Genomic DNA, 20,716 nt, shown 5'->3' on the forward strand with positions numbered 1-20,716 from the left:
AGAAAAAAAGGTCCACTCTAGGATTCTAGAACTCTATGGAAATGCATGTTGTAAAAAAGGGGGGGTCAACTTTCCTAAAATCCCCTCTAGGATTATAGAACTCTATGGAAATAAATATCATTTAAAAAAAATTCTTTGCATGGAAAAATCCCCTCTAGGATTATAGAACTCTATGGAAATAAATATCGTTTTTAAAAAAATTCTTTTTCATGGAAAAATCCCCTCTAGGATTCTAGAACTCTATGGAAATAAATCTTGGGGGGGGGATTCTTTGCATGAAAAATCCCTTCTAGGATCCTAGAACTCTATGGAAATGCATATTGTAGAAAGAAAGAAAGAAAGAAAGAAAGAAAGAAAGAAAGAAAGAGAAAAAAAGGTCCACTCTAGGATTCTAGAACTCTATGGAAATGCATGTTGTAAAAAAAAGGGGGGGTCAACTTTCCTAAAATCCCCTCTAGGATTATAGAACTCTATGGAAATAAATATCGTTTTAAAAAAAAATTATTTGCATGAAAAAAAAAATCCCCTCTAGGATCCTAGAACTCTACGGAAATGCATATTGTAAAAAGAAAGAAAGAGAAAAAGAGAAAAAAAAGGTCCACTCTAGGATTCTAGACCTCTGTGGAAACACACGCTCTTCGAAACAGGAAACGGAACCAGCTTCCTGGAAAACCCCCTCTAGCCTCCCAGAACTCTACGCCACCTCGGGCCCCGACTCCGAATCGCCTCTCTAGCCCCTCTCTCTCTCTCTCTCTCCCCCAGGTCCTCCGGCCGCCATCATCCCTTCCTTCCCAGGAGGATGCGTCCCCGGGCCCGCCTCAAAGCCCGCCCCCCCGCTTCCTCTTCCTGCCCCGCCTCCCGACGTTAGCCAGGTGACCGCCCTCCTCATGTCCTGCCTCAAGGGGCCTCCGGGGCCCAACAGGAAGTTCAGCGAGGTCGGCAGGAAGTTCCCCAACCACGACCTCCTTGCCGGCAGGAAGTTCCCCCCCAACGACGCCTTCGCCGACAGGAAGTTCCCCCCCAGCGACGTCCTCCCCAACGACATCCTTCCCAACAGGAAGTTCCCCCCCAGCAACCTCCTCGCCAACAGGAACTTCAACGAGGCCAACAGGAAGTTCCCCCCCAGCGACGCCTTCGCCGACAGGAAGTTCCCCCCCAATGACGTCCTCCCCAACGACATCCTTCCCAACAGGAAGTTCCCCCCCAGCGACGTCCTCCCCAACAGGAAGTTCCCCCCCAGCGACCTCCTCGCCAACAGGAACTTCAACGAGGCCAACAGGAAGTTCCCCCCTGGCAATGACGTCCTCGCCAACAGGAACTTCAACGAGGCCAACAGGAAGTTCCCCCCCGGCGACCTCCTCGCCAACAGGAACTTCAACGAGGCCAACAGGAAGTTCAACGAGGCCCACGACGTCCTCCCCAACAGGAAGTTCCCCCCCAGCGACCTCCTCCCCAACAGGAAGCTCCCCGAGCTCCGCAGGAAGTTCCCCCCCGGCCACGAGGTCATCGCCAACGAGGGCGTGGCCAAGCCCCTCGACTCGAACCCGCCCCCGCCGCCCCCCGTTTTCTACCCGGCGACCGGGGCGGAAGTCATCGCCAACCAGTACGCCCTCCCCGCCAGTCCTCCCGGCGAATCCCTAGAGTGCCCCACCTGCGGCCACGCCTACAACTCCGCCCACAAGAGGCCCCGCCTCCTCTCCTGCCTCCACTCGGTCTGTGAGGAATGTCTGCAGATCCTCTACCAATCGTGTCCCAAGTACAAGTTCATTTCCTGCCCCTCCTGCCAACGGGAAACCGTCCTCTTCACCGACTACGGATTGGCCGCCCTGGCCGTCAACACCCGCCTCCTGGCCCGCCTCCCCCAGGCCGAGCCGGCCAATCGCAACCCGCCGCCCTGGGGCCCCGGCGAATCGGAGAGAGGCTGCTACCAGAGCTTCCGGCAGTATTGCGGGGCGGCCTGCAACTGCCGGGTGAGGAACCCGGTGGGGGCCTGCGTCGTCATGTGACCCGGAGGGGGAGTCGAACCCGGAGCCGGGACCCCGTCATGTGACCCTGTCCTGGGACTTGAACCCAGGACCTGGGAGCCGGTCCTTTGATTTGAACCCGAGACCCAGGAACCCAGAGTGGGATTCGGAGCCTGGAATGGGCCGTCATGGGACTTGAACCCAGAGCCCTGTCATGGGACTTGGAGCCAGAGCCCAGAAGCCCATCATGTGATTTGAACCCGAGACCCAGCAACCCGGAGTGGGATTCGAACCCAGAGTCCGGGAGGCCGTCATGTGACTTGAACCCAGAGCCCAGAAGACCGTCATGTGACTTGAACTCGGAACCCTTCCTGGGATTAGAACCCGGAGCCCGGGAGGCCGTCATGTGAATTGAACCCGGAGCCCTGTCATGGGATTTGAACTCGGAGCCTGGAACCCTGTCATGTGATTCGAACCCAGGACACGGGAGCCGGAGCCCAGGAGCCCGTCATGTGTCTTGATTCGAACCCAGAGCCAGGAAGAACATCATGTGATTCGAACCTGGAGCCCGGGACACTGTCATGGGACTTGAACCCAGGACCTGGGAGCCGGTCCTTTGATTTGAACCCGAGACCCAGGAAGCCGGAGTGGGACTCGAACCCGGAGCCGGGAGGACGGAGTGGGACTCGAACCCGGAGCCGGGAGGACGGAGTGGCCCGGGACCCCGTCATGTGACGCTGTCCTGGGACTTGAACCAAGGACCTTTGATTTGAACCCGAGACCCAGGAACCCGGAGTGGGATTCGGAGCCTGGAATGGGACTTGAACTCGGAGCCCTTCATGGGATTTGAACCCGGAGCCCAGTAGCCCGTCATGTGACTTGAAACCGGAGCCCTGTCATGTGATTTGAACCCGGAGCCAGGAGGACGGGTGGCCCGGGACCCCGTCATGTGATTCTATCCCAGAGCCCTGTCATGGGACTTGAACCCAGGACCTGGGAGCCGGTCCTTTGATTTGAACCCGAGACCCGGGAAGCCGGAGTGGGACTCGAACCCGGAGCCGGGAGGACGGAGTGGCCCGGGACCCCGTCATGTGACCCTGTCCTGGGAACCCGGAGTGGGACTTGAACTCGGAGCCATTCATGGGACTTGAACCCAGAGCCCTGTCATGGGACTTGGAGCCAGAGCCCAGGAGCCCGTCCTGTGTCTTGAACCCGGGTCGCCGGGTTGATTCGAACCCAGAGCCAGGAAGAACATCATGTGATTCGAACCCGGGAGCCCGGAGTGGGATTTGAACCTGGAGCCCGGGAGGCCGTCATGTGACTTGAACCCGGGACACCGGACACAGGAGCCTGTCATGGAACTTGAACCAAGGACCTGGGAGCCGGTCCTTTGATTTGAACCCGAGACCCAGGAACCCGGAGTGGGATTGGGAGCCTGGAATGGGACTTGAACTCGGAGCCCTGTCATGGGATTTGAACCCGGAGCCCAGAAGCCCGTCATGTAACTTGAACCCAAAGCCCTGTCATGGGACTTGGAGCCAGAGCCCAGGAGCCCGTCATGTGTCTTGAACCCGGGTCGCCGGGTCGATTCGAACCCGGAGCCAGGAAGAACATCATGTGATTCGAACCTGGAACCAAGGACCTGGGAGCCGGTCCTTTGATTTGAACCCGAGACCCAGGAGCCAGGAATGGGATTCGGAGCCAGAGTCCGGGAGGCCGTCATGGGACTTGAACCCAGAGCCCTGTCATGTGATTTGAACCCGGAGCCTGGAACCCCGTCGTGGGATTCGAACCCGGGACATGGGAAGCCGGAGTGGGACTCGAACCCGGGACATGGGAGCCCGTCATGCGATTCGAACCCGGAACCTGGGAGGCAGTAAGCCCGTCTTGTGTCTTGAACCCGGGACCCATCGAATTTCGTCATGCGCCGTCATGTGACTCGGACCCGGGAAGAGGGAGTGGGATTCGAACCCGGAGCCGGGAGGCCGTCATGGGACTCGAACCCGGGACATGGGAAGCCGGAGTGGGACTCGAACCCGGGAGCCCGTCATGTGATTCGAACCCGGAACCCAGGAACCGGGAGCCTGTAAGCCCGTCGTGTGTCTCGAACCCGGGACCCGTCGCATTTCGCCCATTTGCCGTCCTCCATTTTGTCGAGGGTCTTGAACCCGGGACATGGGAGCTGTCCAATCCCCCCTCACGGGATTCGAACCCGCGACCCGTCGCACCGTCATGTGACTTGAACCCGCGATCCGGCAGCCCTGCGCCGTCAGGTGATTCGAACCCGTCGCCCAACTCGACTCCGTCGAATCGAACCCGGCGCCGGATGAAGCAGGGCTTCCGTCCCTCGGTCCCTCGAACCCGGGACCTACCAGCCCGTCACATGACTCGAACCCGCAACCCGTCCGATGTCCTGCGCCGTCATGTGACTCGAACCCGGGACCCGGGACCTACAAGCCAATCACATGACTCGAACCCGCAACCCGTCCGATGTCCTGCGCCGTCACGTGACTCGAACCCGGGACCTGGGACCTACCAGCCCGTCACGTGACTCGAACCCGCAACCCGTCGCCTTTCCCGCATCCTGACCATTTCAGGGACGAATTCCCGTCATTGGACGATTTCAGGGCTCTGTCGCCGGGCAGTTTACAGTCAATCCCCCAAGCTGGCTCTGTCATTGGACGGTTTCAGGGCTCTGTCGCCGGGCGGTTTTCGCTCGCTACCAACCGGACTCCGTCATTGGACGATTTCCCAGCGCCGTCTGACCGGACTCTGTCATTGGATGATTTCAGGGCTCTGTCGCCGGGCAGTTTACAGTCCATCCCCCAACCTGGCTCTGTCATTGGACGGTTTCAGGGCTCTGTCGCCGGGCGGTTTACAGGCGATTGCCCAACCTGGCTCTGTCATTGGATGATTTCTGGGCTCTGTCGCCGGGCGGTTTACAGTCAATCCCCCAACCTGGCTCTGCCATTGGACGATTTCAGGGCTCTGTCGCCGGGCAGTTTACAGTCAATCCCCCAACCTGGCTCTGTCATTGGACGATTTCAGGGCTCTGTCGCCGGGCGGTTTACAGTCAATCACAAACCTGGCTCTGTCATTGGACGATTTCCCAGCGCCGTCTGACCGGACTCTGTCATTGGACGGTTTCAGGGCTCTGTCGCCGGGCGGTTTACAGTCAATCACGAACCGGACTCTGTCATTGGACGATTTCCCAGCGCCGTCTGACCGGACTCTGTCATTGGACGGTTTCAGGGCTCTGTCGCCGGGCGGTTTACAGTCAATCACGAACCGGACTCTGTCATTGGACGATTTCCCAGCACCGTCTGACCGGACTCTGTCATTGGACGATTTCAGGGCTCTGTCGCCGGGCAGTTTACAGTCAATCCCCCAACCTGGCTCTGTCATTGGACGATTTCAGGGCTCTGTCGCCGGGCGGTTTACAGTCAATCCCCCAACCTGGCTCTGCCATTGGACGATTTCAGGGCTCTGTCGCCGGGCAGTTTACAGTCAATCCCCCAACCTGGCTCTGCCATTGGACGGTTTCAGGGCTCTGTCGCCAGGCGGTTTACAGTCAATCACGAACCTGGCTCTGTCATTGGACGATTTCCCAGCGCCGTCTGACCGGACTCTGTCATTGGATGATTTCAGGGCTCTGTCGCCGGGCAGTTTACAGTCAATCCCCCAACCTGGCTCTGTCATTGGATGATTTCAGGGCTCTGTTGCCGGGCGGATTCTGGGCCCTGCTCAACGGGACTCTGTCATTGGACAATTTCGGGGCTCTGTTGCCGGGCAGTTTTACGGACGTCGCCCAACGGGGCTCCCTGATTGGATGATTTCCAGGCTCCGCCCAACAAGACTCTTGTCATTGGGCGACTTCTGGGCTCTGTCGCCGGGCAGTTTACAGTCAATCCCCCAAGCTGGCTCTGTCATTGGACGGTTTCAGGGCTCTGTCGCCGGGCGGTTTTCGCTCGCTACCAACCGGACTCCGTCATTGGACGATTTCCCAGCGCCGTCTGACCGGACTCTGTCATTGGATGATTTCAGGGCTCTGTCGCCGGGCAGTTTACACTCAATCCCCCAACCTGGCTCTGTCATTGGACGGTTTCAGGGCTCTGTCGCCGGGCAGTTTACAGGCGATTGCCCAACCTGGCTCTGTCATTGGATGATTTCCGGGCTCTGTCGCCGGGCAGTTTACAGTCAATCCCCCAACCTGGCTCTGTCATTGGACGATTTCAGGGCTCTGTCGCCGGGCAGTTTACAGTCAATCCCCCAACCTGGCTCTGTCATTGGACGATTTCAGGGCTTTGTCGCCGGGCAGTTTACAGTCAATCCCCCATCCTGGCTCTGTCATTGGACGATTTCAGGGCTCTGTCGCCGGGCGGTTTACAGTCAATCACGAACCGGACTCTGTCATTGGACGATTTCCCAGCGCCGTCTGACCGGACTCTTGTCATTGGACGGTTTCAGGGCTCTGTCGCCGGGCAGTTTACAGTCAATCACGAACCTGGCTCTGTCATTGGATGATTTCAGGGCTCTGTCGCCGGGCAGTTTACAGTCCATCCCCCAACCTGGCTCTGTCATTGGACGGTTTCAGGGCTCTGTCGCCGGGCAGTTTACAGTCAATCCCCCAACCTGGCTCTGTCATTGGACGATTTCAGGGCTCTGTCGCCGGGCAGTTTACAGTCAATCCCCCAACCTGGCTCTGTCATTGGACGATTTCAGGGCTCTGTCGCCGGGCGGTTTCCCTTCGCTGCCAACAGGACTCCGTCATTGGACGATTTCCCAGCACCGTCTGACCGGACTCTGTCATTGGACGGTTTCAGGGCTCTGTTGCCGGGCGGATTCTGGGCCCTGCTCAACGGGACTCTGTGATTGGACGATTTCCCAGCACCATCTCACCGGACTCTGTCATTGGATGATTTCCGGGCTCTGTTGCCGGGCAGTTTACGGACGTCGCCCAACGGGGCTCTATCATTGGATCATTTCCAGGCTCCGCCCAACAAGACTCTTGTCATTGGACGATTTCAGGGCTCTGTTGCCGGGCAGTTTAGGGGTAACCACCCAATAAGACTCTGTCATTGGAGGATTTCCTGGCTCCGCCCAATGGCGCTCCCTGATTGGATGATTCCCTGGGGCCACATTTCGGGGGGGCAAAGGGGCGGAGCTTGCAAAGGATCATAGAGAGGGAAGGGACCCCTCCAGGTCCTCCAGCCTGACCCCCTTGCAAAGGACCATAGAGAGAGAAGGGACCTCTCTAGGACATCCAAGTGGTTCTGAGGGGATCATAGAGAGGGAAGGGACCTCTCTAGGACATCCAAGTGGTTCTGAGGGGATCATAGAGAGGGAAGGGACCCCTCCAGGTCAAGGATCATAGAGAGAGAAGGGACCTCTCTAGGACATCCAAGTGGTTCTGAGGGGATCATAGAGAGGGAAGGGACCCCTCCAGGTCATCCAGCCTGACCTCCTTGCAAAGGATCATAGAGAGGGAAGGGACCCCTCCAGGTCAAGGATCATAGAGAGAGAAGGAACCTCTCTAGGACATCCAAGTGGTTCTGAGGGGATCATAGAGAGGGAAGGGACCTCTCTAGGACATCCAAGTGGTTCTGAGGGGATCATAGAGAGGGAAGGGACCCCTCCAGGTCAAGGATCATAGAGAGAGAAGGGACCTCTCTAGGACATCCAAGTGGTTCTGAGGGGATCATAGAGAGGGAAGGGACCTCTCTAGGACATCCAAGTGGTTCTGAGGGGATCATAGAGAGGGAAGGGACCCCTCCAGGTCAAGGATCATAGAGAGAGAAGGGACCTCTCTAGGACATCCAAGTGGTTCTGAGGGGATCATAGAGAGGGAAGGGACCCCTCCAGGTCAAGGATCATAGAGAGAGAAGGGACCTCTGTAGGACATCCAAGTGGTTCTGAGGGGATCATAGAGAGGGAAGGGATCCCTCCAGGTCAAGGATCATAGAGAGAGAAGGGACCTCTCTAGGACATCCAAGTGGTTCTGAGGGGATCATAGAGAGGGAAGGGACTCCTCCAGGTCAAGGATCATAGAGAGAGAAGGGACCCCTCCAGGTCCTCCAGCCTGACCCCCTTGCAAAGGACCATAGAGAGAGAAGGGACCTCTCTAGGACATCCAAGTGGTTCTGAGGGGATCATAGAGAGGGAAGGGACTCCTCCAGGTCAAGGATCATAGAGAGAGAAGGGACCCCTCCAGGTCCTCCAGCCTGACCACTTTGCAAAGGATCATAGAGAGGGACGGGACCCCTCCAGGTCAAGGATCATAGAGAGAGAAGGGACCTCTCTAGGACATCCAGGCGGTTCTGAGGGGACCATAGAGAGGGAAGGGACCCCTCCAGGTCCTCCAGCCTGACCCCCTTGCAAAGGATCATAGAGAGGGAAGGGACCTCTCTAGGACATCCAGGCGGTTCTGAGGGGACCATAGAGAGGGAAGGGACCCCTCCAGGTCCTCCAGCCAGACCACCTGGCAAGAGGTTATGGGGGGACCATAGAGACGGGAGGCCAGGAATCCTAGAAGGGTTGAGCCAGAAGGGAAGCCCTGAGGGTCATCCAGCCCGACCCCCTTGCAAAGGACCATAGAGAGGGAAGGGACTTCTCTAGGACATCCAGCACCATAAGAGGGGATCATAGAGAGGGAAGGGACCTCTCTAGGACCTCCAGTGATCAGAGGGAAGTGACCCCTCCAGGTCCTCCAGCCTGACCCCCTTGCAAAGGATCATAGAGAGACAAGGGACCTCTCTAGGACCTCCAGCCCAGTTATCAGGGGACCATAGAGAGGGAAGGGACATCTCTAGGACATCCGGCACATTCGGGGATCATAGAGAGGGAAGGGACCCCTCCCGGTCCTCCAGCCTGACCCTTCTAGGATTCCTCAGCCCCCCCATTTCCCATCAAGCTTTGCTTGCCCTCCAAGCCCGGGTTCAACATCTCCAGGCGGGGACAATCTAGGATTCGGACACCGAGTGGGACCCCCAATGGTCATCCAGACCGACCCGCCCCATAGAAGCCCCTCTAGGACGCCATCTTGGACCCAACTTGTTCCCGTTCTTGCGAATGCCCTCAATAAAGAGATATATATATATATATTCCTGGGACTGGATCGATAATCAATAACGCAGGGCTGGATTGATAATCAATAACATGGGGTTGGATTGATAATAACATGGGGATGGATTGATAACCAATCACATGGGATTGGATTGATAACCAATAACACAGGGCTGGGTTGATAATCAATCACACGGGGCCAGATCAATCACTCAATATTTAAATGATTTATTGGATTGATAATCAATCACACAGGGCTGGATCGATCATCAATAACACAGGGCTCGGTTGATAATCAATCACACGGGGATGGATTGATAACCAATAACACGGGGCTGGGTTGATAATCAATAACACGGGGCCAGATCAATCACTCAATATTTAAATGATTTATTGGATTGATAATCAATCACACAGGGCTGGATCGATCATCAATAACACAGGGCTGGATTGATAATCAATCACACGGGGATGGATTGATAACCAATATCACAGGGCTGGATTGATAATCAATCACACGGGGATGGATTGATAACCAATAACACAGGGCTGGCTTGATAATCAATCACACGGGGATGGATTGATAACCAATAACACAGGGCTGGATTGATAATCAATCACACTGGGATGGATTGATAACCAATAACACAGGGCTGGGTTGATAATCAATAACATGGGGTTGGATTGATAACCAATAACACAGGGCTGGCTTGATAATCAATCACACGGGGATGGATTGATAACCAATCACATGGGCTTGGATTGATAACCAATAACACAGGGCTGGATTGATAATCAATAATATGGGTTTGGATTGATAATCACACGGGCATGGATCGATAATCAATCACACACGGCTGGATCGATAATCAATCACAGGGCTGGATTGATAATTAATAACATGGGGCCAGATCAGTCACTAAGGCTTTAAATGATTTATTGGATCGATAATCAATCACACAGGGCTGGATCGATCATCAATAACACAGGGCTGGATTGATAATCAATCACACGGGGATGGATTGATAACCAATCACATGGGGATGGATTGATAACCAATCACATGGGCTTGGATTGATAATCAATAACACGGGGCTGAGTTGATAATCACATGGGGTTGGATTGATAACCAATAACACAGGGCTGGATTGATAATCACACGGGGATGGATTGATAACCAATAACACGGGGCTGGGTTGATAATCAATAACACGGGGCCAGATCAATCACTCAATATTTAAATGATTTATTGGATTGATAATCAATCACACAGGGCTGGATCGATCATCAATAACACAGGGCTGGCTTGATAATCAATCACACGGGGCTAGATCAATCACTCAATATTTAAATGATTTATTGGATTGATAATCAATCACGCAGGTCTGGGTTGATAATCAATAACATGGGGATGGATTGATAACCAATCACATGGGATTGGATTGATAACCAATAACACGGGGCTGGGTTGATAATCAATAACACGGGGCCAGATCAATCACTCAATATTTAAATGATTTATTGGATTGATAATCAATCACACAGGGCTGGATTGATAACCAATAACACAGGGCTGGGTTGATAATCAATCAAACGGGGATGGATTGATAACCAATAACACAGGGCTGGATTGATAATCAGTCACACGGGGATGGATTGATAACCAATCACACGGGGATGGATTGATAACCAATCACATGGGCTTGGATTGATAACCAATAACACAGGGCTGGGTTGATAATCAATAATATGGGTTTGGATTGATAATCACACGGGCATGGATCGATAATCAATCACACACGGCTGGATCGATAATCAATCACAGGGCTGGATTGATAATTAATAACATGGGGCCAGATCAGTCACTAAGGCTTTAAATGATTTATTGGATCGATAATCAATTACACAGGGCTGGATCGATCATCAATAACACAGGGCTGGATCGATCATCAATAACACAGGGCTGGATTGATCATCAATCACACGGGGATGGATTGATAACCAATAACACGGGGCTGGGTTGATAATCAATAACACGGGGCCAGATCAATCACTCAATATTTAAATGATTTATTGGATTGATAATCAATCACACAGGGCTGGATCGATCATCAATAACATGGGGATGGATTGATAACCAATCACATGGGGTTGAAATGATAACCAATAACACAGGTCTGGGTTGATAATCAATAACACGGGGCCAGATCAATCACTCAATATTTAAATGATTTATTGGATTGATAATCAATCACGCAGGTCTGGGTTGATAATCAATAAAGTGGGGCCAAATCAATCACTCAATATTTAAATAATGTATTGGATCGATAATCAATAATCTAGGGCTGGAGGATTGATAATCAATAAGGAGGGGCTGGTTCGAGAACCAATCACACAGGGCTGGATCAATATTTTATAAGGGGACCAGAGGATTGGTAGAAATAATAATAATAATAATAATAATAATAATAATAATAGATAATAATAGTAGCAGAATTTTATAAGGGGGCCAGATGGTTATAAATGCTATTATTATTATTATTATTATTATTATTATTATCATCATCATCATCACCATTATTGGATTGATAATCAATCACTATCACTGATAATCATTATCATTATTAATAATGACTAAAAGCTCATGAGATTCCTCAAAATGATCTTTCCTTCTAAGATGATGATAATAATAATAATAATAATAATAATAATAATAGCAGCATTTTATAAGGGGACCAGATGGTTATATCTGAAATTATTATTATTATTATTATTATTATTATTATTATTATTATTATTATTGACTAAAAGCTCATGAGATTCCTCAAAATGATCTTTCCTTCTAAGATAATAATAATAATAATAATAATAATAATAATAATAGCATTTTATAAGGGGATCAGAGGATGGGTAATAATAATAATAATAATAATAATAATAATAATAATATAATAATAATAATAATAATAATAATAATAGCATTTTATAAGGGGATCAGAGGATGGGTAATAATAATAAAATAATAATAATAATAATAATAATAATAATAATAATAATAATAATACAAAAGAGACCAAAGACAGGAAGTTGCTGTTTCTGAATCTATTTATTAGGAGGAAGTGACATCAAAGGACCATAGAGATGTTCTTCTCATTCCTAGAAGAGAAGGAGAAGAGAAGGTGAGGATTCCAAGCTTGGGAAATGTCCATCAATATAGACTTGGGAAATGTCCAAAATGCAGACTTGGGAAATGTCCATCAAGATAGACCTGGGAACTGTCCATCTAGACTTGGGAAATGTCCATCAAGGTAGACCTGGGAAATGTCCATCAAGGTGGACCTGGGAAATGTCCATCAAGGTGGACCTGGGAAATGTCCATCAAGGTAGACTTGGGAAATGTCCATCAAGGTAGACTTGGGAAATGTCCATCAAGATATCTTGAGGGATATCAAGGTAGACTTGGGAAATGTCCATCAAGGTAGACCTGGGAAATGTCCATCAAGGTGGACCTGGGAAATGTCCATCAAGATAGACCTGGGAAATGTCCATCAAGGTGGACCTGGGAAATCTCCATCAAGGTAGACTTGGGAAATGTCCATCAAGGTAGACTTGATATCCATCCATCCATAGACTTGGGAAATGTCCATCAAGATATCTTGAGGGATATCAAGGTAGACTTGGGAAATGTCCATCAAGGTAGAGCTGAGATTTCCCAAAATGGGAAATGTCCATCAAGGTAGAGCTGAGATTTCCCAAAATGGGAAATGTCCATCAAGGTAGAGCTGAGATTTCCCAAAATGGGAAATGTCCATCAAGGTAGACTTGGGAAATGTCCAAAACATAGACTTCGGAAATGTCCATCAAGATAGACCTGAGATTTCCCAAAATGGGAAATGGCCATCAATTAGACTTGGGAAATGTCCATCAAGGTAGACTTGGGAAATGTCCATCAAGATAGACGTGAGATTTCCCAAAATGGGAAATGTCCACCAAGATAGACCTGAGATTTCCCAAAATGGGAGATGTCCATCCAGATAGACCTGAGATTTCCCAAAATGGGCAATGTCCACCAAGATAGACCTGAGATTTCCCAAAATGGGAAATGTCCATCCAGATAGACGTGAGATTTCTCCACCATGGGAGATGTCCATCAATATAAACCTGGGAAATACCCACCAAGATAGACCTGAGATTTCCCAAAATGGGAAATGTCCATCCAGATAGACCTGGAAGATGTCCATCAAGATAGACCTGAGATTTCTGCACCCTGGGAATTATCCATCAAGACAGACCTGAGATTTCCCCAAACGGGAAATGTCTATCAAGATAGACCTGAGATTTCCCCAAATGGGAAATGTCCATCCAAAAAGCCCCGAGATGTCCTCCATCAAGCTATAGACCTGAGATTTCTCCACCATGGGAAATGTCCATCCAGACAGACCTGAGATTTCCCAAACTGGGCAATGTCCATCCAGACAGACCTGAGATTTCCCAAAGGGGGAAATGTCCAACAAGATAGACCTGAGATTTCTCAACCATGGGAAATGTCCATCAAGATCGACCTGAGAGGTTCTCCACCAAGCTAGCCCTGAGATTTCCCAAACTGGGCAATGTCCATCCAGACAGACCTGACATTTCCCAAAGTGGGAAATGTCCATCAAGATAGACCCAAATTTGGGAATACTCACCGCTTCGTCCTGGCAGGCCACTGCGGGGAGAGAGAGAGGAGAAAGGCGGTTATTATGGGATGGATGACCCTCCGAGGTCCCGCCTTGGAGGACCGTCTTGGAGGACCTTCTTGGAGGACCGACTCACCTTCCTTGGGGAAGATCTTGATTTGCTCGGAAGTGAATCCTCGGTTTTCGCTGCGTTGCTGGAAGTCCTCCAGCAAGCCGATTGGCTGGGATTCGGCGTTGCGGACTGGGAAATATGAATAATAATTACTAATAGTAGTAATAATAATATTAGTAATAGTAAGAGTAGTAGGCCTTGATAGTGTTATTAATAATAATAATATTAGTAGTAGTAGTAGTATATGAATAATAATTATTAATAGTAGTAATAATAATATTAGTAATAGTAATAGTAGTAGGCCTTGATGGTGTTATTAATAATAATAATAATATTAGTAGTAGTAGTAGTAGGCCTTGATAGTGTTATTAATAATAATAATATTAGTAGTAGTAGTAGTATATGAATAATAATTATTAATAGTAGTAATAATGATATTAGTAATAGTAATAGTAGTAGGCCTTGATAGTGTTATTAATAATAATAATAGTAGTAGTAGTAGTATATGAATAATAATTATTAATAGTAGTAATAATAATATTAGTAATAGTAGTAGTAGTAGGCCTTGATAGCGTTATTAATAATAATAATAGGAGGAGGAGAAGTAGCAAGAGTAGTGGGCCTTGATAGTGTTATTAATAATAATATTAGTAGTAGTAGTAGTAGTAGTAGTAGGCCTTGATAGTGTATTAATAATAATAGGGGGAGGAGGAGTAGCAAGAGTGGTAGGCCTTGATAGTGTTATTAATAATAATAATATTAGTAGTAGTAGGCCTTGATAGTGTTATTAATAATAATAATATTAGTAGTAGTAATAGTAGTAGGCCTTGATAGTGTTATTAATAATAATAATATTAGTAGTAGTAGTAGTAGTAGTAGTAGGCCTTGATAGTGTTATTAATAATAATAGGAGGAGGAGGAGTAGCAATAGTAGTAGGCCTTGATAGTGTTATTAATAATAATAATATTAGTAGTAGTAGTAGTAGTAGTAGTAGGCCTTGATAGTGTTATTAATAATAATAGGAGGAGGAGGAGTAGCAATAGTAGTAGGCCTTGATAGTGTTATTAATAATAATAATATTAGTAGTAGTAGTAGTAGTAGTAGTAGGCCTTGATAGTGTTATAGAAGAAGAAGAAGAAGAAGAATTATTAATAATAATAATAATAATAATAATAATAATAAAGGAAATAATAATAATAGCAGTATTTTGCAAGGGAAGCAGAGGATGGGTATAAATGAAATAATAATAATAATAATAATAATAATAATAATAATAATAGCCTCTCTTTCCTGGGCTTAATAATAATAATAATAATAATAATAATAATAATAGCCTCTCTTTCCTGGGCTTAATAATAATAATGATAATAATAATAAATGAAATAATAATAATAGCAGTATTTTGCAAGGGAAGCAGAGGATGGGTATAAATGAAATAATAATAATAATAATAATAATAGCCTCTCTTTCCTGGGCTTAATAATAATAATAATAATAATAATAATAATAATAATAATAATACCATAGAGCGTGGAGGTCTGGTAGGTCTGTCCATCCCGGCTGGTGATCAAGTCGACGATGGCGTACGTCTGGCCGTCCGTCTCTATGACCTCCACTTTATGCTCTCCGAATTCTGGAGGAAGGAAAGGCCAATAATAATAATAATAATAATAATAATATGCTGGCTTCCCCCAGCGTATGAAAAATAGGATTATTCATGTTAAAAATAGGATTATTGATATTAAAAATACAAATATTAATATTAACAATGTGATTATTCCTATTAAAAATAGGGTGCTTCATACTACAAAGAGGATTATTCATATTCATAATAGGATTATTCATATTAAAAATACAGTTATTCATATTAAAAATAGGATTATTCATATTTAAAAAATAGGATTATTCGTATTAAAAATACGATTAGTGATATTGAAAATATGAGTATGGTTTTTCATACTAAAAAGGCGATTGTTCATGTTAAAAATACTCGGATTCACGTTAAAAATAGGATTATTCAGATTAAAAATAGGATTATTCAGATTAAAAATAGGATTATTCGTATTAAAAATAGGATTATTCGTATTAAAAATAGGATTATGAATATTGAAAATTGGATAATTCATATTAAAATAGGATTGTTCATATTAAAAAAAGGATTTTTATATCAAAAATTGGATTATTCAGATTAAAAATAGGATTATTCATAATACAAATAGGATTATTCATATTAAAATATGATTAATATTGAAAATACGATTATTCATATTAAAAATACAAGTATTCATATTAAAAATACGATAATTTATATTAAAAAGGCAAGTATTCATATTAAAAGTATGGTTTTTCGTATTAAAAATATGATTTTTCGTATTAAAATATGATTTTTCATATTAAAATATGATTTTTCATATTAAAATACAATTATTCATATTAAAAATACAATTTTTCATATTAAAAATACAATTATTCATATAAAAATACGATTATTCATATTAAAATATGATTAATATTGAAAATACGATGATTCATATTAAAAATACGATGATTCATATTAAAAATACGATGATTCATATTAAAAATACAAGTATTCATATTAAAATATGATTATTCTTATTAATCGTATTTTAATATGAATACGATGATTCATATTAAAAAGACAAGTATTCATATTAAAAATACAAGTATTTATATGAAAAATACGGTTTTTCATATTAAAATTACAAGTATGCATGTTAATGATAGTAATACTATTTGTTATAATATATATTGGTAATGATGTTATTATAATGTACAATATTTATATCAATTGAGAATATATTTTTATTATAAACAGGACCGCCAAATACGAACTGCATTTGTGGTAGTATTTCCCGTCTTCGCCTCTCTTGAAAACCATCTTGAAGGATTTGCAGCCATGGGGTCTGCCGGAAAAAGGGGGAGCGAGAAAAAGAAAATATATATATTTATTGGGGGAAATCGGGGGCGAGAAAAAGAAATATATATATATTTATCGGGGGGAAATCGGGGGCGAGAAAAAGGAAAATATATATATTTATCGGGGGGAAATTGAGGGCGAGAAAAAGGAAAATATATATATTTATGGGGGGCGAGAAAAATAAATATATATATATTTATCGGGAGGAAATAGGGGGTGAGAAAAAGAAATATATATATATTTATTGGGGGAAATCAGGACACCCCCTTTCTGTGAAAAGGGGGACTTCCTGTCCCAAACCAGGCACTTCCTGTCCCCAAATTCTGTCCGGATGACCCTCCTGCCCCCTTCCGCCCCATCCTGTTCCAAAATAGGAACTTCCTGTCCCAGAACTGGGACACCCCATCCCAAAACAGGGACTTCCTCTTCCCAAACAGGCACTTCCTCTCCCGAACCAGCCACTTCCTCTCCCAAACAGGCACTTCCTCTCCCAAAACCAGCCACTTCCTCTCCCAAACAGGCACTTCCTCTCCCAAAACCAGCCACTTCCTGTCCCAAACAGGCACTTCCTGTCCCAAACCAGGCCCTTCCTCTCCCCCAAGTCCATCCGGATGACCCTCCTGCCCCCTTCCGCCCCATCCTGTTCCAAAATAGGGACTTCCTCTGCCGAACCAGCCACTTCCTCTCCCAAACAGGCACTTCCTCTCCCAAACAGGCACTTCCTGTCCCAAAACCAGCCACTTCCTCTCCCAAACAGGCACTTCCTGTCCCAAAACCAGCCACTTCCTCTCCCAAACAGGTACTTCCTCTCCCAAACAGCCACTTCCTCTCCCAAACCCGTGACTTCCTCTTCCAAACCAGGCCCTTCCTCTCCCCCAAGTCCGTCCTGTTCCAAAATAGGGACTTCCTCTTCCCAAACAGGCACTTCCTCTCCCGAACCAGCCACTTTCTCTCCCAAACAGGCACTTCCTCTCCCAAAACCAGCCCCTTCCTCTCCCAAACAGGCACTTCCTCTCCCAAAACCAGCCCCTTCCTCTCCCAAACAGGCACTTCCTCTCCCGAACCAGCCACTTCCTCTCCCAAAACCAGCCACTTCCTCTCCCAAACAGGCACTTCCTGTCCCAAACCAGGCCCTTCCTCTCCCCCAAGTCCGTCCGGATGACCCTTCTGCCCCCTTCCGCCCCATCCTGTCCCAAAATAGGGACTTCCTCTCCCGAACCAGGTACTTCCTCTCCCAAACAGGCACTTCCACTCCCAAACAGGCACTTCCTCTCCCAAACAGGCACTTCCTGTCCCAAAACCAGCCACTTCCTCTCCCAAACAGGCACTTCCTGTCCCAAACCAGGCCCTTCCTCTCCCCCAAGTCCGTCCGGATGACCCTCCTGCCCCCTTCCGCCCCATCCTGTTCCAAAATAGGCACTTCCTCTCCCGAACCAGCCACTTCCTCTCCCAAACCCGTGACTTCCTCTTCCAAACCAGGCATTTCCTCTCCCCCAAGTCCGTCCTGTTCCAAAATAGGGACTTCCTCTTCCCAAACAGGCACTTCCTCTCCCGAACCAGCCACTTCCTCTCCCAAACAGGCACTTCCTCTCCCAAACAGGCACTTCCTGTCCCAAAACCAGCCACTTCCTCTCCCAAACAGGCACTTCCTGTCCCAAAACCAGCCACATCCTCTCCCAAACAGGCACTTCCTGTCCCAAACCAGGCCCTTCCTCTCCCCCAAGTCCGTCCGGATGACCCTCCTGCCCCCTTCCGCCCCATCCTGTTCCAAAATAGGGACTTCCTCTTCCCAAACAGGCACGTCCTCTCCCGAACCAGCCACTTCCTCTCCCAAACAGGCACTTCCTCTCCCAAACAGGCACTTCCTGTCCCAAAACCAGCCACTTCCTCTCCCAAACAGGCACTTCCTCTCCCAAAACCAGCCCCTTCCTCTCCCAAACAGGCACTTCCTCTCCCACAACCAGCCACTTCCTCTCCCAAAACCAGCCACTTCCTCTCCCAAACAGGCACTTCCTCTCCCAAAAATTCACTTCCTCTCCCAAACAGGCACTTCCTGTCCCAAACCAGGCACTTCCTCTCCCAAACCCGTGACTTCCTCTTCCAAACCAGGCCCTTCCTCTCCCCCAAGTCCGTCCTGTTCCAAAATAGGGACTTCCTCTTCCCAAACAAGCACTTCCTCTCCCGAACCAGCCACTTCCTGTCCCAAACCAGGCACTTCCTGTCCCCAAACTCTGGATGACCCTCCTGCCCCCTTCCGCCCCATCCTGTTCCAAAATAGGGACTTCCTCTTCCCAAACAGGCACTTCCTCTCCCGAACCAGCCACTTCCTGTCCCAAAACCAGCCCCTTCCTCTCCCAAACTGGCACTTCCTGTCCCAAAACTCTGTCCGGATGACCCTCCTGCTCCCTTCCACCCCATCCTGTTCCAAAATAGGGACTTCCTCTTCCCAAACAGGCACTTCCTCTCCCGAACCAGCCACTTCCTGTCCCAAAACCAGCCCCTTCCTCTCCCAAACAGGCACTTCCTGCCCGAAACCAGCCACTTCCTGTCCCCCTTACGTGGGAATGCGGGTCTCCACCACCACATCGTCTCCCTCAAAGCTGACGTCCACCATGACGATCTTCATCTTCTCCATGTGCTTCAGGATTTCGGGGTCGGTGGAGCTGAGGGCCAAGGCCACCCATCTTCCTTTGGCCTGGTTGGGGGGCAGAGAGGGACGTTGGAGGACCCACAGGAAGTGGGGTGGTCTGGATGAAGGAAGGATGGAAAAAAGGAAGGAAGGAAGGAAGGAAGGAAGGAAGGAAGGAGAGAGGGAGGAAGGAAGGAGGGAGGGAGGGAGGGAGGAAGGAAGGAGAGAGAGAGAGGGAAGGAAGGAAGGAAGGAGGGAGGGAGGGAGGGAGGGAGGAAGGGAGGGAGGAGGGAGAGAGGGGGGAAGGAAGGAGAGAGAGAGAGGGAAGGAAGGAAGGAAGGAGGGAGGGAGGGAGGGAGGGAGGAAGGAAGGAAGGAAGGAAGGAAGGAAGGAGAGAGGGAGGGAGGGAGGGAGGAAGGAAGGAGGGAGGGAGGGAGGGAGGAAGGAAGGAGGGAGGGAGGGAGGAGGGAGGGAAGGAAGGAAGGAAGGAGGGAGGGAGGAGGGAGGGAAGGAAGGAAGGAAGGAAGGAAGGAAGGAAGGAAGGAGAGAGGGAGGGAGGGAGGGAGGGAGGGAGGAAGGAAGGAAGGAGAGAGAGGGGGGAAGGAAGGAGGGAAGGAAGGAAGAAAGAAAGGAAGGAGGAAGGAGGGAGGGAGGAAGGAAGGAAGGAGGAGGGAGGGAGGAAGGAAGGAAGGAAGGAGGGAAGGAAGGAAGGAAGGAAGGAGGGAGAGAAAGAAAGTAAAAGAAAGAAAGAAAGAAAGAGAAAGAGGGAAAGAGAGAGAAAGAAGGAAGATGGATGGATGGAAGGAAGGAAGGAAGGAAGGAGAGAGAGAGGGAAGGAAGGAGGGAAGGAAGGAAAGAAGGAAGGAAGGAAGGAAGGAAGGAGAGAGAGGAAGGAAGGAAGGAAGGAAGGAGAGAGAGAAAGAAAGAAAAAGAAAGAATGGATGGACCCCACAGGAAGCGGGGTGGTCTAGATGGAGCATGAGGGAAGGAAGGAAGGAAGGAAGGAAGGAAGGAAGGAAGGAAGGAAGGAAGGAAAGGGAGGGACAAAAGAGTGCCTAGTTGGGGGGCAGAGATGGACGTTGGAGGACCCACAGGAAGTGGGGTGGTCTGGATGGACCCCACAGGGAGGGAGGGAAGGAAGGAAGGAAGGAAGGAAGGAGGGAGGGAAGGAAGGAGGGAGGGAGGGAGGGAGGAAGGAAGGAAGGAGGGAGGGAGGGAGGGAGGAAGGAAGGAAGGAAGGAAGGAAGGAAGGAAGGAGAGAGAGAGAGGGAAGGAAGGAGGGAGGGAGGGAGGGAGGGAGGGAGGGAGGGAGGGAGGGAGGAAGGAAGGAG

At 48.5% G+C, this 20,716-nt stretch overlaps 2 protein-coding genes and 3 long non-coding RNA genes across 13 annotated transcripts; 2 read left to right on the plus strand and 3 right to left on the minus strand.

The window, feature by feature from the left end:
• Positions 1-887: 887 nt before the first annotated feature.
• On the plus strand, positions 888-2,054 carry RNF208 (ring finger protein 208; the record flags this gene model as incomplete). Its single annotated transcript, XM_081024561.1, has 1 exon — positions 888-2,054. The coding sequence occupies one exon, from the start codon at positions 888-890 to the stop codon at positions 2,004-2,006; it is 1,119 nt and encodes a 372-aa protein (XP_080880687.1). The 3' UTR covers positions 2,007-2,054.
• A 1,068-nt stretch (positions 2,055-3,122) lies between these two features.
• On the minus strand, positions 3,123-5,039 carry LOC308469223. Of its 2 annotated transcripts, XR_013982040.1 has the most exons (4): positions 4,736-5,039; positions 4,177-4,633; positions 3,693-3,731; positions 3,123-3,399 (listed from the first exon to the last, which is right to left on the minus strand). It is a non-coding gene; the product is annotated as an uncharacterized lncRNA (long non-coding RNA). The 2 variants fall into 2 exon arrangements; XR_013982041.1 differs by having other exon boundaries at positions 4,177-5,039.
• A 1,347-nt stretch (positions 5,040-6,386) lies between these two features.
• LOC308469224 lies at positions 6,387-7,456 on the minus strand. Its single transcript, XR_013982042.1, has 3 exons — positions 7,352-7,456; positions 6,971-7,265; positions 6,387-6,726 (listed from the first exon to the last, which is right to left on the minus strand). It is a non-coding gene; the product is annotated as an uncharacterized lncRNA (long non-coding RNA).
• Positions 7,019-9,065, plus strand: LOC308469221. Of its 8 annotated transcripts, XR_013982033.1 has the most exons (6): positions 7,023-7,166; positions 7,223-7,324; positions 7,360-7,466; positions 7,502-7,826; positions 8,034-8,140; positions 8,176-9,065. It is a non-coding gene; the product is annotated as an uncharacterized lncRNA (long non-coding RNA). The 8 variants fall into 8 exon arrangements; XR_013982031.1 differs by lacking the exon at positions 7,223-7,324 and having other exon boundaries at positions 7,019-7,166; positions 7,325-7,466; XR_013982032.1 differs by having other exon boundaries at positions 7,223-7,466.
• Positions 9,066-12,113: 3,048 nt separating this feature from the next.
• On the minus strand, positions 12,114-20,507 carry LOC308469225 (extracellular fatty acid-binding protein-like). Its single transcript, XM_081024562.1, has 7 exons — positions 20,464-20,507; positions 19,315-19,503; positions 16,672-16,742; positions 15,341-15,451; positions 13,842-13,946; positions 13,715-13,734; positions 12,114-12,182 (listed from the first exon to the last, which is right to left on the minus strand). Exons 2-7 carry the CDS (start codon positions 19,389-19,391, stop codon positions 12,177-12,179), a joined length of 390 nt encoding a protein of 129 aa, XP_080880688.1. The 5' UTR covers positions 19,392-19,503; positions 20,464-20,507; the 3' UTR covers positions 12,114-12,176.
• Between the last annotated feature and the right edge of the window lie 209 nt (positions 20,508-20,716).

The sequence above is a fragment of the Podarcis pityusensis genome (assembly GCF_964106645.2).
Source record: "Podarcis pityusensis genome assembly, contig: HAP1_SCAFFOLD_513, whole genome shotgun sequence".
Taxonomy (NCBI): domain Eukaryota; kingdom Metazoa; phylum Chordata; class Lepidosauria; order Squamata; family Lacertidae; genus Podarcis; species Podarcis pityusensis.

Bases quoted from the DNA above. Each gene is read 5' to 3' on its own strand.
- LOC308469225 (XM_081024562.1), bottom strand. From the start codon at position 19,391: ATGGAGAAGATGAAGATCGTCATGGTGGACGTCAGCTTTGAGGGAGAC. The intron at 15,452-16,671 runs GTTCGTATTTGG...TCCTTCCTCCAG, and splicing joins GAAATACTACCACAAATGCA to AATTCGGAGAGCATAAAGTG. The intron at 13,735-13,841 runs GTGAGTCGGTCC...CTCTCCCCGCAG, and splicing joins CAAGATCTTCCCCAAGGAAG to TGGCCTGCCAGGACGAAGCG.